Source organism: Malus sylvestris, chromosome 1, assembly GCF_916048215.2.
Source record: "Malus sylvestris chromosome 1, drMalSylv7.2, whole genome shotgun sequence".
In the NCBI taxonomy this organism is placed as follows: Eukaryota; Viridiplantae; Streptophyta; class Magnoliopsida; order Rosales; family Rosaceae; genus Malus; species Malus sylvestris.
The window spans coordinates 29,480,881-29,499,201 of NC_062260.1; the positions used below are offsets into that span (position 1 = coordinate 29,480,881).

Genomic DNA, 18,321 nt, shown 5'->3' on the forward strand with positions numbered 1-18,321 from the left:
CTAAGAAGAGAAAGATTTTTCAATGTGCTCAAAATACAGGACAGTACGGCATTATCTTAAAACATTTTGTTATAAAAAAAAAAAAAAAAAACAATTGGATCGACTGCATGCGATGAACTTCGCCATCAGGTTGCTTTCGGTCATCCATGGCGTGCGGTGTGACATTGTAGCTTGTCATGTGCTGGTTAAGTCTCCTCAGACTTATTGCAACAAACAACATACCATGCATATGGGTGGCTGCACAAAGAAAATGAAAAATTGTCTTGTTTTTGCACATATTGTTCTCCTTCGGACGCATCTGTTTATTTACGTCTTTTGATTAATTTTTATATCTTTAATTTGAGAGAAAATATAAAACACGAGTGTTGACACGCCCCGACCCTGATATTCCCCGAATACCAGGATAGACACGTGCTGGCCGACATCCGAGGGTGACGAAAGCCATTAATTGATGCAAAAGCTAAGAATAAGAAATAAATAAGGGTTATGAATTTAAATACAATGAATTAATAATTTAGGAGCGTGTTTAGAGCATACAACTAAACCTAATCACTAAAAAGAATTAAGATAAAATTGAATGAATAAAGAAGTGGGTCATGCATCGAGAGGATTCAAAGATGCTGCTGCGGAAGTGTCTTGACGCTGGGATTATGTGCCTTAATCCTAAGTCCTGAATGGGGGCGCAAAACAAAGATGAGTGGACCAAGTTCATATATACAATAATAATAAAACAGTTATCAATGTACTAACCCCCACAGTTTAATAGTGAAAACTACTAGCATAGTAAATGAAGGATTTAATAAAAATCCTAGCATGCCAAATATATCTCAAAAGTCATATCGCAGAATATCATCTCGGAAATCAAAATAGTAAACGTATCATAGATCGTCTCGTAAGCGCGGTGTGCTGCTAAAAAGATCAATGAATAAATATAACTTCCGGCCCAATACCTGCTCCGTGGTCTCTGCGCCCGTAGCAAGAGATTACCAACTTCCGACCCAATGCCTGCTCCATGTCCCTCAACCCGTAGCTAGGGATTATTTCTCCCGGCCTAAATGCCAACACCAGATCCTCGCCCCAGGCGGCATAGTGTCCTCTAGGTATGCACAGATAGTTATGTCTCTCATAAATAACCACTTCATAGTATAAAGTCATCCATCGTCTATATTATAAAGAGGGGTTTCTAAAACATGTTCTAGCATCCTATCGCCATCCATCACATAGTATACCAGATCATGGTTTTTATAGAAAATACGATATATGAAAATATAGCTCAATATAGGCCAACAATTAATTCCTCACCAAAAACACGAGACGAAAATCAATATATTCAGTAATCAGGCTTAACATAAATCAAATCATAAACTCGTAGGTATGCTAATCATTTATGAAATTAAACTATAAAATTATGTAATTTTAAAAGGGGTCCACTTACAGTACTTAGCCACCAAAAACTGCGCCACTAGCGAAGACGGAAACGTCACAATAATTGCCCCTAACCACATAAAGAGTCCAATAAATAAAACTATATAATAGCAATTGAATTTGAGAAAACGGACATTGGAAACGGGTTCAGGACGTTGAATTACCTTAAGAAGAGTCCCGGACGAAAACCCGAAAAGTCAACCCTAAAGTCAACGTTGACTGGGGGTCAACAGTCAAATTAGGTCAAACGGATTTTAGGCTTGAATACGGATTAGGGTTTAGGTATAAATAAGGTTAGGATCTATTGAGTTTTGGTTTTAGGATCCTAAGGTTTTTGGTTAAAAAGGTTTATGGTGAAAATGGGTGGTTTGGGCTTAGGCCCAAACCCACACACAACACACACACACACACACACACACACACACACACACACACTCACGCCCCAAAGGCCTCACAACCAAAAGGAGCAAAGGCCTTGGGTTTTGTGTGTGGCCGGACCCAAGGATGAAGAAGGCTGGAAATTCGGTTGGAAACTGCACAACCTTTAAACGGCCATAACTTTGTCAAAACTCAACAAAATCAAGTGAAACAACAACGAAATCAAGTGAAACAAGAACGAAAGTTGTAGCCCTCTAAGAGACGAAGAGAATGGTACCTCACACGACGTCTAACTCACGGTGGTTTGGCCGGAAAATGCCTCGAAAGCCTCGGAGGTCACAGGAAACTGGGTAAGATTCAAATGAGTATAACGTTTTCAATACTCAACGAAATTGAGTGAAACAAAAAGGAAAGTTGTAGTACTCAGGGTGACAAATAGAATGATACCTTGCACGCTTGCCAACTCACCGTGGTTTGGCTGGAAATTGCCTCGAAAGTGGCGGTCTGCGTCGGAGCTGTCCAGGTTTTGCTGCCCTCGCAGCAACCGAGAGAGAGAGAACAAACTGATGATGATGATGACGTCGTTGACGTCGGAGAGGGTGGTGTGGTAATGGGTATCAGCTCATGGGAGGACGAGAAGGAGAAAGACGAGGGAGAGAGAGCTTGGGTGAGAGGAAGATAGAGAACTAAGAGAGGAGAGAAGGAGACCGGAAAACACAAAAATAAAATAAAATAAAACAAGGTGGACCCCACGGGTTCACCAATTAAGGCTTTAAAACAATTTTTAAATAAAAATGGGGTTGGAGTGTCTCAAGTGTGCCGGAGAAAATGGTGCAGAATAATCCTCAAAAACAAAAAACCATGAAAGCAATTCCACCCCTAAAGACTTTGCACCAGCACACAACCCATTTATCCAAGTGAACAGTAATAGACTCCAGTGAACAGTAATATGCCAAAACATCTCTACCCCTAAAACCAAATAGCCTAGTCAATTTTATTAAAATATTATTAATTTTTATTATAAAATAATAATTTAATTTTTAACAAATGCATCTCTGCTCCCCTCCCCTGTCTCTGCCTCAGAAGCTCCCATACCGCTCCCCTCCAATGTGCAGAAGAAAGAAACCCATTAACAAGATGAAGGGATATGGGAAGAACACAGTGGAAGGGATCTCTCTCTCTCTCTCTCTCTTTCTCTCTAAACCTCAGCCTTGAGGAGCTCTGCACCAAGATCTCTCTACGACGCGTTGATCGTGCGGGAGGTTGATGGCCCGACTGACGTCAGATGACCCGACTGTGGGTTTTTAGATTTTAGGCCGATCTCTTGCCTGGCTTGGGTTGGGTGCCGGTCAAAATGCTAAGCTGGGGTGGATAGCCTGGGTGCCGGTGACACGCCCTGACCCCGATATTTCCCCGAATACCAGGATAGGCACGTGTTGGCCGACACCCGAGGGTGACGAAAGCCATTTATTGAGTGCAATTGCTGAAAACAAGGAATAATTGAGACTTATAAATATAAAAGAATAATGAATATGCATTTAAGGAACGTGTTCAAAGCATACAACTAACTAGAACACTAAAGGAAATAATATAAAATTAGATGAACAAAGGAATGGGTCCTACACCGAGAGGACTCGAAGATACCGAAGCGGAAGTGCCTGGATGTCGGGATTGTACGCCTCGATTCTAAATCCTGAAGGGGGCGCAAAACAAACATGAGTGGATCAATTTGATATAAATATAATAAAACAGTTATCAACATACTAACCCCCAGGTTTATGAAAACACATATATAATGATAAACATAGGTTTTCCGAATTCTAGCATGATGTGCAGTATCTCAAATCATAACTCATATATAATAATCACTAGTGAATTGTCCGATAACCCCCAGGCCCCATGCCGGCTCCCCGTCTCTGAGCAGACAGTCAGAGGAAAATACACTTCAGGCCCCATGCCGGCTCCCCGTCCCTGTGCTAAATAGCCAGAGGAAACACACTCCAGGCCCTATGCCAACACCAAACCGTCGCCCGGGACGGACCGGAATCTATCCCTACGTCCCGTAGCGGAAAGGACCACTAGGTAAGTACAAAACCATTGAACATATATATATTGAAAAACAACTTCATAGTATAAAGTCATTCATCATCTATACTATAAAGAGGTGTTCGAAACATGTTCTAAATATCATATCGTCATCCATCAGATATTCTATAAGAACACGGGTTATAGGAAAAATAGTAATAATTCAAAGTAGCCTCAGTAAGCATGTTATCTCACAAAACGTTTCATAAAACGTAATCATCAAATCATGCTTTTCATGTATGCATTTCTACTATAAAACATGCATTTTAGAAGGGGTCCACTCACAGTACTTAGCCGCCGAAGAGCCACGCAAACTAACGAACAAGAAAACGTCACCAATAATTGCCCCTAAGCACATAAAGGGTCAAATTAATAAAACTCTATTTTAACAATTGAATTTGGGAAAACAGACGTTGGAAACGGATTCAGAACGTCGAATTACCCTAAGAAGGGTCCCGGACAAAAACCCGAAAAGTCAACCCTAAAGTCAACGTTGACCGGGGTCAACGGTCAAATTAGGTCTAACGGGTTTTAGGCTTGAAATCTGGATTAAGGTAGGTTTAGGTTAAATAGGATTAGGATCTATTGGGTTTTGGAATTCTAAGGTTTTGGGTTAAAAGGGTTTTGGGTGAAGAAATGTGGTTTGGGCCTAAGCCCAAACACATACACACCACAAACACACATACACATGCACGACATGCACATGCATGCATGGCATGCATATACACACACGCACACACACTTAAACACACACACACAAACTCACACACACACACTAAATATACATACACACACACACGGGTACACACCCACACAATCTAAAACACACACACACATGGCCCAAAGGCCTCACAACCAAAAGGGTTGGGCTCAGCAGGGAAGGCCCAAAGGGCTTGGTTTTGGTGGGTCGCCGGACCCAATGGGAGAGAAAGCCGGAATTCGGCCGGAAAATGCACAATCTTTAAACGGCCATAACTTTGTCGAAACTCAACGAAATCAAGCGAGACAAAAACGAAAGTTGTAGCCCTTGAAGAGACGAAGAGAATGGTACCTCACACGACGTCTAACTCGCCGTGGTTTGACCGGAAAACGCCTCGAAAGCCGTCGGACTCGCCGGAAACTGGGTAAGATTCAAATGAGTATAACTTCTTCAATACTCAACGAAATTGAGTGAAATAAAAAGGAAAGTTGTAGTACTCGACGAGACGAAGAGATTGATACCTTGCACGCCGGCCAAATCATTGTGGTTTGGCCAGAAATGGCCTCGAAAGGCGTTGGTTTCATCTGCAGAGTGAGCACCGTGACTGTCACGGTGTAGTTCCTAGTTTTGCTTGTGGTTTCGAGGTTGGTGGTTGGGATGGTAGCTGGGTGTGATTTTCAGAGAGGGGATGAAGAGTTGCAGAGGGAGAGGGCACGGGAGAAATAAGGGAGAGAATAAGAAGAGGGAAAGAAAGAGAAGAGAGAGAGAGACTTTTCAGAAGAAAGAAGAAAATAAATAAAAGAAAGGGAAAGAGAACGGGTACAAAACAGGGGGTGGGCCCCTTGGGCACACCATTTAAGACCCAAAAACAATTTTAAAAGTAAGATAACCTCAAACTTAGTGAAAATACGATTTTAAATTGGGGGTGGGTGTAACAGACGGGCTGGTTTTTTGGTTGGGTGTTGGCCTATCAGTTCCTCGGTGGAACTGCTCTAAAGTTAAGAATTGAGACGTTACAATACGTGATCTTCACAAAATAATAGGGCCTAGAAATTTGCTTAACTTCCTCCAACCCATTCTAATCCTAAGTGTGGAGCAAAAAATATTCACAAGGCGACACGTGGATTTTTGGACAAAAATGACAAAAATACCCTTGCAGTACAACGAGGTTCCTACGCGCAAGCAGCGGGCAACCCTCTTTCAACCAAGACAGAAGTACCCAAAATAGGTAACAATTCAAAGTCCATCTCATCAAATCCTTTCTACAAGGTAATTCCCAAACACATTCCTTTTAAATTATGTTAATTGGCTAATTAATGGGTTTATTGCCTAATTAACCCATTAATTGTCAATTAAATCATCCATTATATCCAAATAACTACAAAATACATCCAATTCAACCCTAAAACACCACATGGCCGGCTATCCCCATTTCAAAACCTAATCCATCACTTTTTTCTACCTTTTTCACCATTTCTTCCTTTTTATTACCCAATAAATTCAAAAACCACCAAAACATTCATCTTATGTTTAATAGCCAAATAAATTGGCTAATTAAACCTAAATTAAACCTAAAAACCCTAGCCACCTCCTATCCCTATAAATATACTCCCATTCTCACCAAAAAGCTAATTCCAACACTTTGGCAAAAATCCCAAAATTCTCTAAACACTCTTTCTCTCTAAATTCTAACTTTGGCATCGGAGGTTCTTCGGCCAAAGCCCCCCCCATTCATCGTGGGCGCGTGAGGCTCTTGGCCTTAACCTAAGGTGTTAATTGTTTTGTAGGTGCAAAATTGTCCAAGATCAAGGAGGAAGAAATTTGCATCCACAAATTGGTGCTTTCATTGAGAGTTGAAATCCATACTCGTAGAAGACTCTCGCACAAAAAGGTTTTTTCTTTATTTTCTAGTCCATTTGAATATTTTTCATACGTTCTTATTATTAGAATTTTTTACTTGCAAAGGTTCTTTGATAAAACGTATAAGCAAAATATAATGGCTAGAAATTTAGAAAATTCCACAAGTGAAAATTCTAATGTTCAAGAAATGGGATTGCGGAGATCCGTGAGGCTAAATGCGACAATAAGGGGAGCGGCATCATCATCACGAGCTTCCACCATGGGAACCACCGTGGTGGCTACCTCGGTAGCCACCCGCGGCGAGGTCCATGGTGCCTTCACCACGGCCACCATGGGAACCACCGCGGTGGCTACTTCGGTAGCCACTCATGGCGAGGTCCATGGAGCCTTCACCACGGCCCGGAGATCTGTGAGGCAAAATGCGACAATAAGGGGAGCGGCATCACCACCACGAGTTTCCACCATGGGAACCACCGCGGTGGCTACCTCGGTAGCCACCCACGGCGAGGTCCATGGTGCCTTCACCACGGCCACCATGGGAACCACCGCGGTGGCTACTTCGGTAGCCACTCGTGGCGAGGTCCATGGAGCCTTCACCACGGCCCGAGCCGTGCCATCCAAGTTTACGTGGACCCAAGCCCAAGCCTCGCATTCACATGCACCGCTCATTGAGCAGCCTGCTTCCGTGATCCAGCCTGCTCCCGTCAAGCAACCCACTCTCACGGCCCAGCCTGCTCCTGCCAAGCAGCCTGCTCTCGTGACCCAGCCTACTCCCGACGAGCAACCCACTCCCGTGGCCCAGCCTGTTTTCGTCGAGCAGCCCACTCCGGTGGCCCAACCTGTTCCTGCCAAGCAGCCCACTCCCGTGGCCCAGCCTGCTCCTGCCAAGCAGCCTGCTCTCGTGACCCAGCCTGCTCCCGACGAGCAACCCACTCCCTTGGTCCAGCCTGCTTCTTTCGAACAGCCCACTCTCACGGCCCAGCCTGCTCCCGTGGCTTTCCAAACAGCCCAAGTCGGCCCAAGACTATCTCAACCATCCGGACCTACCATCGAGCCGGGGGCATTCTCACCACATTTTTTCGCGGATTTGACATTTCCCAACTCAAATCTCGCGCCCGGAGTCTACCACATTTCCACTGCCCAAGGAGGCGCATTCCTTCCAAGCTCTTCCAATCCAAATGGCGAACAACACTTGTCTCGACAAGTCAACGTGCCCCAGACGAGGTATCCCGAAGTAGGACAAGGGCAGACGAACATTTCCAGCAGCGTCCTGGCAAGCAGCCATTCGACCAGCCACGAGCTGAACGTTCAGGCAGTGTACATTCCCGATTGGGCCCCCGAGATAGCGTATACTCCCGTCTTAGCGCGCGGATGAGCTTGTACTCTCGACTAGGCCCACAGATGAGCATACATTCACGGTTGGGGTCACACTCCGATAGTCAACATGAGCAACCTTCCGGACAAAGTGTTCATTCGCGGCTAAGCCCACAAGGAGCATCATCCACCTCACATCAGAGTAGGCAGCACGACGGACGGAGAGAATCAGTCACTCAATCCAGCTCAAGTTCAACCAGCAGCCTGCGAAGAACTCGCTCACCTGCTAGGAACGCACCACATGCACTGCATCTGCGACATAGACGAGCCAAACACATGGAAGAGCAGCCTAGACCAGCAAGTCATGGCTGGGGGCAGCCGAGAGCTCCGCTACCCCAACAAAGGCAAATTCAGGAAGAAGTAGAGAGACTCTTGACCAAGCGATTGCATGATTTCTAACGCAATGAGGTCACCGACGAGGCACTACGACGGAACATGACCAACATAAGCAGGTCACCCTTCACGGACGAGATTGAGCAGGCAAAGCCTCCACGCGAGTTCAGCATGCCACATTTCACATCTTTCAAAGGGGATGAAGACCCGGAGAGACACTTAAAGCGCTACCGAAGCGCCATGATCCTTTATCGAAACAACGATGAGCTTATGTGCAAGATATTCACCACCACTCTACAAGGCGAGGCGCAAGATTGGTTCTACACCCTGCCGCCACAATCCATCCGGAATTTCTACGAACTTTCTTTGGTTTTCACCAAAGAATATTCATCCTATCGCTCGATCAAAAAGAAATCTGATCATTTGTTCAACGTCAAGAAGAACCCAAAGGAGTCACTTCGCGACTATGTGAGGAGGTTCAAAGTAGAGAAGGCAAAAATAGTCGGATGCAACGACTCGATAGCTAGAGCAGCCTTCCAAAAAGGACTTCCAGCAGACCACCCGCTATTCGGAAAATTGATCATGAAAGAAGATCTAACTCTGGCAGACTCTTTTGCTTTGGCAGAGAAGTATGCACTTTGGGATGAGGCTCGCCAATGCACATTCAAGGACTTGAAGAAGTACCCGACATCACCTCCCTAGAAGCAGCGAAGGACTTATTCACATGTTTGACGGTATCTAAAGTAGCAATAAGCTCTACCATCATGCGAGAAGAGATGGGGGCCCGACTACCTGTATTCCACAGTTACCTGTATTCTACAGTTCAAAAGCTCTCATCGATGTTATTAAAAATTCAAAAGCTAACTTTGGCGATAGTTGTTGCAACCCAGAAGCACAAGTTTTACTTTCAAACGCATGCAATTATCCTAATGACGTACTATTCTGCCTAATCCAGACGCGCGACGATAAAGGCGTAGACCCTGGCGGATGTAAAGTTTTCTGACGAACGCAACACTGGAAGGACACACTCGAAAGCAAGTTTTATCCTCGTCACCCTAAAAGATTCTACATAGGAGCAACATGTACCGGCAGTTGAGTACGATTTCTTGCTGCGCATCACACGGCCCTAGCCGACCCTTGCTCAATGATTCAACTCTAGAGTGGCCCAATACCGGCAGTTGAGCATCTCCTGTTGCGTATGACATGGCCCCATCTCCACAGCTCCCTACTGCGTCTTCACGCCGAGCCTAGGTGACGCAACAAAGCGGCCCAACGATGCCTCAGAAGTAGCCGAGCACACTCTAGCTGCGCCTACTCCACCCGATGGAGACTTCTGGCATTTGCATGTCGACGACGCAGAAAAACCTTCATCACTGCCGGCAGAGAAGGCTCCAAAAAGATGGATCCCATCTGGGAAGGTCCGTACAAGATCAGCAGAGTAGGGGGCAAGAGTAATTACACCCTCACCACCATGAAGCGGCAAAAAGATTGAAAAGAAATGGATGGCCTACAATCTGAAGAAGTACCATGTGTGACCTCCCGCTACATCAAAACCCGAAGACTCAATAAGCTCGACGGGCACCACCTCACAAGCTGAGGACTATCCAGTTGTTATGCAGTTCCTACCTTACAGTTAAAGTTCTCGTTCGTTTCACTCGTTTTTCAATGAGGAATTTAAAAGTAATCACAACTTGGCTTGGCTGCATGCTTACAACAACTAATCACTCCTGCACTTCAAAAGAAGACTGCGCCCTTCTTAGGGACTCATCGCAGGAATTGCGCCCCCCGAGGGACCAACCATGCTCTCCAGTGCGAGAGGGTAAACCAATTCTCCGACACCCATATAGGTCAGCTCTCCAAGACGGGAGGATAAAATTTACACTCCGAATATCCAGACGTGGATGAGCCTGGCTGCCCTAGTATAACTAGATGCACGATGGCTTGCGCCGGGATTCCTAGAAGTAGCCGCAATGGTCTTTTTCAAGGCTTAGCTAACTGAAGGATTTTGGGTCTCTTGGCCTAATCCGTAGGGAACCGGGCCCTAGAGACGGAGAGGGCACATTACGTAGTACATCCGATGAACGGCTGCCCTGGAATCCTAAAGCTGCTACCGAGTGCACTAAGGTAGCCTACGGATTCCGGAAGACTGCCTACGGCTTGCCCTTCGAGCAGTGAAGCCGCACTAGACTTATACAACCGCACATTCTTGTGAAAGGTTAAACAAGCTAGCGTGCATATACGAATTTTTATCCACTGCCGACATGCTACGTAGTCGATAAGCTTCACCTCTGCCAAGCGCGGAACAACCTACACCAAGTCCTAAAGTGTTGTGATACTTGCTACGCAACCTACGGAATTGAAGAAAGTCAAGGTTAACAGCCTAGTGGTTACGCGGACTTGTCTGCTTCTGTAAGTAAGGCATCCGGCTGCCAACCCTATGGCTAACAACTTTGCAAAGTTCTACACCAACACCTACGGCTGCATAGGCTACGCGAGTTTGTCTGCTTATAAAAAAGTAGCATGCCTGCCACTGGTCTATCAAGTGTAAAGGTTAGGGCATGAACAAAAGAAGTGAAGATGAAGAAAAACGAAGGAAAACATGTTTATAAACAACTAGCAAAGGCCGAAGGAGTTCAAGCAAAACAAAAGCTACAAGGAAAAACAAAGAAAATCCTAAAGGCTACCTAAAATACTACACTACAGCAGTTTGGACATCCCACGACTACTCGGTCGCCACACCTTCAACAGCCGTAACACTTTTAGCAACGGCATCATCCGGCGCTTCACCCCCGGCTGCCCCAGTCTGGGCACTAACTTCTCCAACTACTTCACCAATGGAAGCCTTAAAAGTAAAAGAAAGCAAGTCTTTCGGAGAAATAGAGAAGGTCTTAAAACCTCAAGCCCATCATTCTCACCCTTCAGCTGCTCATTCTTCTTAAGCAGACTAACACAGACGCGCTGCAGCTCATCCACTCCCTTCTTAGCATAAGCAGTGAAACGAAGCTCAGAAATTGCAAGCTTAAGATCTTGAATCTGAGGCGAATCAATCTCAGCAGCAAAGGGAGCAGGCTTTGGCACCACTTTAGTAGCAGAGTCCACCTTACCACTCTTCATAATAGCAAGTCTCTACAAAGGTGAACCGGACTTGGCTCCCAAAGAACGTCCTGGTACAGACTTCGGCACTGGGGGCATGATAAAACCTTTACGCTGAGCAATCTTATCCACAATTGTACTAGCCATTCTCAACATGGAAGACGCCACATGCTCAGATCTAGCAGCCTTATTTTTCTTCCCATTAGAAGAAGTCATGTCAATCACATACCTCTCGGTAGCAAGCGGACCCTCATGAGCAGCAGAAGAAGTCTTCAGTTTTTTCTTAACTAGGCATCTCATGAGCAGGCGGGGAAGATCTCTTCTTTCCATCTTCATTCATAGTAAGCTCCACGACAGCGATCAGACGAGCCAATGCATCCGCCTTGATCCTCTTTACCTCATCTTTCTGGAGCAGCCCACCTTTCTTTCAGCAAAGAAGACTAAGCAGCCAACGACATTCATGGTACTCAGCAGGGGAGCTCAACCCAGCATTCCAGCAGGCAGAAGGCCTGCATGCCCAACATTCCAGCAGCCCATGAGACCCGCAATCTCTTTATTTCTCTCAATCGCCAGCCTGGCCCGAGTCAGGTCCAAGAGCCCAAAGGACATGAGCTATGCGGCTCGCCTAACACTGTGCCCTAGCGCCACAATCCTCGACCCCAGCTGCATAAGCTGCCCTTGGCTCAGGCCAAGCCAAGCTGCCCAAGCAGTAGTCCCTGCCATGACATCTCCTCAGCTCATGCCGAGCCAGCTCCTGGCCCCTGCCAGCCGACGTGCCGCACCACCCCGACGGCTACCCCGCAATAGCACTATCCAAGAATAAGGCAAGAAAAATTAAATTTTTCTTACATTGGTGCGGCACGAAGAAGACGAAGAAAGCAACGAAAGACGGTCCTTTGCACGGGCAAGATGTAGAAGATTGCTAGAGGAGGGGGAACAAATATCTTCTAAGCTATCTCTCTCTTATAGGGTAGAATAAATCGCTCTCCAAAGTTGATTTAATAACCCACTTAAGGTGGATTTAAATAGGCTTTGAGAGAAATTTATTTCCCTTTCCTAGAAGGATCTAATTTCCTATTAAAGAGAGAATCTACATCAAAATAGGAAGCAGTCCTAAGTTTCCTAAAGCAAGAAGATCTCTACACCTGCTGCCCTTTTCTGCGAGCAGCCCAACAGGTGTGGGGGCATTTGTGGAGCCAAAAATATTCACAAGGCGACACGTGGATTTTTGGACAAAAATGACAAAAATACCCTTGCAGTACAACGAGGTTCCTACGCGCAAGCAGCGGGCAACCCTCTTTCAACCAAGATAGAAGTGCCCAAAATAGGTAACAATTCAAAGTCCATCTCATCAAATCCTTTCTACAAGGTAATTCCCAAACACATTCCTTTTAAATTATGTTAATTGGCTAATTAATGGGTTTATTGCCTAATTAACCCATTAATTGTCAATTAAACCATCCATTATATCCAAATAACTACAAAATACATCCAATTCAACCCTAAAACACCACATGGCCGGCTATCCCCATTTCAAAACCTAATCCATCACTTTTTTCTACCTTTTTCACCATTTCTTCCTTTTTATTACCCAATAAATTCAAAAACCACCAAAACATTCATCTTATGTTTAATAGCCAAATAAATTGGCTAATTAAACCTAAATTAAACCTAAAAACCCTAGCCACCTCCTATCCCTATAAATATACTCCCATTCTCACCAAAAAGCTAATTCCAACACTTTGGCAAAAATCCCAAAATTCTCTAAACACTCTTTCTCTCTAAATTCTAACTTTGGCATCGGAGGTTCTTCAGCCAAAGCCCCCCCATTCATCGTGGGCGCGTAAGGCTCTTGGCCTTAACCTAAGGTGTTAATTGTTTTGTAGGTGCAAAATTGTCCAAGATCAAGGAGGAAGAAATTTGCATCCACACTAAGCACAATACTTTACTTGAATATTTTTACTACAACTACCTTGTTCTCTTGCAAGTATTTTGTGTGATTTTTTAACCCTCTTTGTGCAGGTACTATTCCTATCAATACATATGGCAGCTCAATCCAAACATTGGCTTGCATAATTTCTCCTTCTTCATTAGATGTCACAGAAAACATTGATTACAAAGCTCTCATTGCCTTCAAGCTCTGCAAAAATATACAAGCTTGTAGTATTGGTTATTCTAGCGTCTGTTATCGTGTTTAAAAGTCAAATTAATTTATCTTGTTATGGTGATAATCAGGGATTTCATCTTCCGTTAGATCAAGATGATATAGACTTGTGCCTCACTGTTTCTTGTCGCATCTAAAGGTGGTTGAAGTTATTGAATTTGACGGAGATCATGATTCATGAGACACAACGTGCAATAAAGAGTTTACTACTTAATGCGCTGGTCTTGAAGACGTTAGTTATTACACTCCGTAAGTTGCAGAACAAGGTCGTTTGTTAGTTTTACGATTGAGCATGTTGGATTTAGGAGATGCTTGAAGCTCAAAAGTTTGCACTCAGTTTTATCATACAGGTGTTTGAAATTTGAATATTTGTGCCTTGCTGCCAATCCATTAAAATCTTCACATGATTTGTCATTTGGCGCCTGCTCTATATTCACAAGTAGCAGCAGCTGCATTAACTCATATCTCGCAGTGACTGAATGCCACTACAAATTGTCAACTTCTTGCTGGCTACTCAATAGCTTCGTTCCAAGAATTTTTATACAGGAGCCATGTATGTCACCGAAGAACACAATGAGAAGAGAGAAAAGAAAGAGAAGCAGAGATGGAATAACAGAATCAGTCTTTCAGCAAGCTTGCCTGAAGATGTTTGTGGTGTTTTTGCAGGTAGTGTGTGTGTGGTCAAGCACAGTAAAGACCCCATTTTTGATATAAGAGAATCGATACGGGAGATGATTCAGTCCGAGGGCGTTTGTGATTGGAATGATATGGAGGAGTTAGTTTACTGTTATATTGCTCTTAACTCATCAGAAGTTCATGAAATTGTTAGAGATGCTTTCCTAAGTTTATGTACTAATTAATTTTATTTTCTTGTATGTTGATTCCTTACATAATGTTTTGAGATGCATAAATAGTTTAAGAATACAAAATCCTACGCCCGTGAACTGACAAGATAAATTACGATATATAACGAATTGTTCCACTCTTAATGGCGTCAGATGTCTGTCTCTCTTAAATCTTGACATAAATTTAGTATACTTACCATTTTATTTAAAATTAGTTATGGGAATCGATCTCATTTGAAACAGAATCCTGAGATCCCTAGGCTTTTTCTTCTGTGTTTATCACCACTTCCTCCAACATCTCTCAAACGCCACCTCCGTGATAGTGAACTGGTGAAGTAGTCGGCATTACAACAGCTGTCAACTGTGACCCTGTGGCGGCCGGCTCATCGTTTGTTTTTGCCGGTTCTGGCTGAGCTTGTGAGTCTGGCAAAGCTGAGGCTTTCCTCTCCTTTCTTTTACCCCACAAAAATGAGTACAGCCCAACTATGATCATAACCATCCCCAACAAGCTGCACAAATTTGAGTTCAAGCAAAGTATTTGATTGACATTTTTGGCGTAATGTAACAAAATTTTGACATACAAAAAATACTTAACAAACCATATGAACCATACGTTCCGGTTCTGATCTCTTCGCCGAGTATGAGAGCTGACGATAAGGCAACCAAAATTAGAGACAATGGGTTGAACATGGGAGGATACAGAGGTCCTTGGACTGAGATGGCCCATGAAAGTAAGCAGAATGTTGCAGCTGTGTTTAGTGCTCCCTATGCAATTTAATTTGCTTCGTTTAGTATGCAGCTAGCCTACAACTTATCCTATATTTCAACCAAGAGAACAAACCAATTCAGCTTACCGAATAAATTATAGTACCGAGTTGCAAATTCCACCCTAACCGCCATGAAGCTGCCCGTCTGTCCATACATAAGCCTATGACTGTTGATTGCACGGCTGCCATGAGGCACATTAACATTGTTGCCCAATATTTCAGGGGGAATAATTTCAGAAACCTAGCCTGTTGAGAAAGATACAAATATCAAACAGGTTTGCAATGTCGCTAATCACCGTGACAAAAAAGAACTTGGTGTCAATTTCGAATACATACTTGGACTATGAACCACGCAGAATAGGACAGGCAGCTACCTGCGAGCATGAAAGTGCCGCGAGTCCAATGAGCATCAGATGTATTGACAGTGTATCGATGAGGGTGATTACTGTGCTGGCACATATACAACGCCTTTCCCTTGTAAAGGCTCGCAGTTATGGCCCCTCCCACGCATACAATTACCCCAAGAGTCTTGATCTTGCCTGCCCTAGTTTGCAGGTTCAGTTTCTCCATGCTACAACCATTCAAACATAAAAATAGAAACATCTTTTTAAACACATTGCTAATGAAAAAGGGACACGCAGAAATAACTTCGATTATGGAGTTTCCATCACAATATGTAGATATCTACCGGGTTACGATGGAGAGCACGAAAGTAGCTACCGGAATTAAGTTGAGGAAGTTGGTGGCATATGCAGGCGCGGTATCCCGAAGGCCGTAGTAATACAATCCCATTGCTATTGTGATACTGCAGTTCGATCAATACAAATGAAGAAGTAGACTACTTTTGTGCAATTTACATTTGTTGTGATTAGGTTCTTTGCCATACTTCTAAGGAATGCATTTAATCTTTGAATTTCCACTTTTCAAGTGATTTGAAATAACAAATACGAAACTCTATGCAAAATCAAACAATACCAAACTCCATGCAAAATCAAACAATACCAAACAAGGCTTACCCAGTTAAGGCATTGACAAAGAGCCAGAACCAAACACACCAACCAAACTTTTTTTCTTTCTTTCTGCACAAAAATGCCACAAAAAACACTCAGAATATGCAAAGAAAAAGACACGAGAAATCACAGGAAGAATGTGGGCTAGCAAAGAACAAAAACCTTTCAAGAAAGAAGGCGAAAGGGGCGACACAAATGGCGGCAAATATGTGCCGGTACGTGATGAGTGCCAAAATGAAGGTTCCTTCACTCAGTATAACTTTGGAAAGCAATTGCATCCCTGTCACAAATATCTGCACCATCAACATGGCCAACACTAGCTGTGACCACTTGAACCATTTTTTCACAAACCCCATTTCCATGCCTGTCTCTCTAGTCTCTTGATAGCTCTCTCGTATTTAGAAGGCGATAAGTCAGACACGCGGCCTTACCAACGGGCCAATACCTTAACAGCTCTCTATATATCTGATGATGTCGAACTAGAGTGCAAAAGGCCGAAAACACTGCTCGGTATATATAACTTCATCATAAACTACAAAATAAAATGACATAAAAATTATGAAGTATTGAAACATAATGAAAACATGAGGAACAATAATATAATGTGTGTTCATTTAAGTATGTAACAAGTCTCTTACAATTTATTAAAATAATAAAATGCAAAATGAAAGTGATATATTTTCTGTCTAAGTGAGTTGTGACCTAGGCAGGTCTCTAGTCGGTCTAGGCGAGCACCTCAGCAGGTCAATGCGTATTTTCTTAATTTTCAAACGTCTAGGCATTAATCAGGGCAATGGCTAGCCGCCTGACGCCTAGGCAGTGTTAGGCGGAAATTTTTAAAATAGTGCCTAAACCTGATGAACTCTATGTACGTGATGGACCAAACTAAGTTGCAAAGCGTTGGATACACTACCTTAATCAACTGGTCTCAATGACTCACTTTGTATTTGATTGATGATATCAATGTATGGAGAGAAGAACCAAACGACAATGCATGAAGTGAGAGTACGATTGACTATTTGTACGGTGCGATGGTTCCCAAAACACATTGTTCCAAAGAGAGAAAGAAGGAAAGAAATGAATGGAAATGCACATAGGAAATGGAAAATCGAATTAGGTCAGTCTGTGTCCCTCACAGATGGGTACAGATGCCATATAGATATTCGTCGTTAGGAACCTCTCTGTGTCAATCAGTCACAGCCAATGCTACTACGCTCTCAGCCTTTGTACGTCGATGGCTCTTATCAGTGCCCTGCCCTTTTCTGACAGTGTGTGTTGTTAATCATGCAACAAGAATATCGAATACCAAACTATGATAAAACATATCAGCTTTGATGCTTAATCAATAAATCCAACACTTCTCGAGAAGAACTATGCAACTAAGACACGATCATGACGTTGTTTTTTAGTTGGCGACACGTTATTATGTGGGAAAGTTCAAACACATTGTATAGAGCTAAAGCTACTATGAGATATCGTCCAGGTAGCCTTTATTGAAAATCAAAACATAACACTTGTATTCCTTATTTTCTTCTTTTAATTAATTTGAATTTGATAGCCAGTCCCTAAAAAATTAAAGAAATACTTGGAAAAAAGAACACAACCAAACATGTTCGTGGGAAACATAGAAAAAAAAACCAAAACAAAAAAGTTCCACAATTCTCTTGTTCTATGAGGGGTTAGGTTCATGTCCCCCCTGTCTAGGTGTATCTTCTTTTTTCTTATCAATAAATTTCCCTCGTACCGCCGAGGTTCTCCAAAAAAAAAAAAAAAAAAAAAAAAAGTTCCACAAATTCAATCTCATAAGTTGGTCAAACTGCTAGATATCTTGGAAATTACATAACTAGTTTCGATTGAATCACGAATGTCTCTTCATATGTGCAATTCTTAATTTCTTATATGAAATGATCATTCTGGTTGGGACCCACTTAGAGTATGTATTTAATATGAGCCATTGTAAACTCTTCGATTTTTCAGAAGATTTTCGTATCAGTTTTCTAGAGCGGTGATATTTGCACTCTCATATTTTTAGCTCTAAATTCATTTTATTTGTGTTTCTTAATTCATTTATAATTTATTTAATACGATGAGAAAAAAAAAATTGATATGCACTTAGTCCCTAAAACCTCTAATTTATTCAAACAAACTCATTCACTAATTTTTCATGAACACTATTTTAATTTAATTCAAATGACACACTCCCAACAGAAAACAAATTGCGTTGTCATTTAATTAAACGGGAGTGCTTGCAACTTTTGTATTTAAATATTTTTAGTTCTTTAAATGA

General features: G+C 43.0%; 1 protein-coding gene and 2 long non-coding RNA genes across 4 annotated transcripts; all 3 read right to left on the reverse strand.

The window, feature by feature from the left end:
- Nucleotides 1-484: 484 nt before the first annotated feature.
- Nucleotides 485-1,466, reverse strand: LOC126592440 (uncharacterized). Its single transcript, XR_007612754.1, has 2 exons — nucleotides 951-1,466; nucleotides 485-670 (listed from the first exon to the last, which is right to left on the reverse strand). It is a non-coding gene; the product is annotated as an uncharacterized LOC126592440 (long non-coding RNA).
- A 1,533-nt stretch (nucleotides 1,467-2,999) lies between these two features.
- LOC126594796 (uncharacterized) lies at nucleotides 3,000-5,352 on the reverse strand. Of its 2 annotated transcripts, XR_007613454.1 has the most exons (5): nucleotides 5,110-5,352; nucleotides 4,940-5,008; nucleotides 4,174-4,236; nucleotides 3,427-3,496; nucleotides 3,000-3,286 (listed from the first exon to the last, which is right to left on the reverse strand). It is a non-coding gene; the product is annotated as an uncharacterized LOC126594796 (long non-coding RNA). The 2 variants fall into 2 exon arrangements; XR_007613446.1 differs by lacking the exon at nucleotides 3,000-3,286 and having other exon boundaries at nucleotides 3,320-3,496.
- A 9,002-nt stretch (nucleotides 5,353-14,354) lies between these two features.
- On the reverse strand, nucleotides 14,355-16,483 carry LOC126587080 (WAT1-related protein At5g64700-like). The gene is made up of 7 exons (XM_050252086.1): nucleotides 16,197-16,483; nucleotides 16,041-16,103; nucleotides 15,713-15,829; nucleotides 15,361-15,595; nucleotides 15,112-15,270; nucleotides 14,871-15,022; nucleotides 14,355-14,766 (listed from the first exon to the last, which is right to left on the reverse strand). The coding sequence occupies exons 1-7, from the start codon at nucleotides 16,394-16,396 to the stop codon at nucleotides 14,559-14,561; spliced, it is 1,134 nt and encodes a 377-aa protein (XP_050108043.1). The 5' UTR covers nucleotides 16,397-16,483; the 3' UTR covers nucleotides 14,355-14,558.
- Between the last annotated feature and the right edge of the window lie 1,838 nt (nucleotides 16,484-18,321).

What these genes read in the sequence shown, in the direction of transcription:
- LOC126587080 (XM_050252086.1), bottom strand. Translation starts at nt 16,396, where the DNA reads ATGGAAATGGGGTTTGTGAAAAAATGGTTCAAGTGGTCACAGCTAGTG. An exon ending in TTCGCCTTCTTTCTTGAAAG is followed by an intron (nt 16,104 to 16,196) that starts GTTTTTGTTCTT and finishes ATTTTTGTGCAG; the next exon opens with AAAGAAAGAAAAAAAGTTTG. An exon ending in TCGGTACTATAATTTATTCG is followed by an intron (nt 15,023 to 15,111) that starts GTAAGCTGAATT and finishes TAAATTGCATAG; the next exon opens with GGAGCACTAAACACAGCTGC.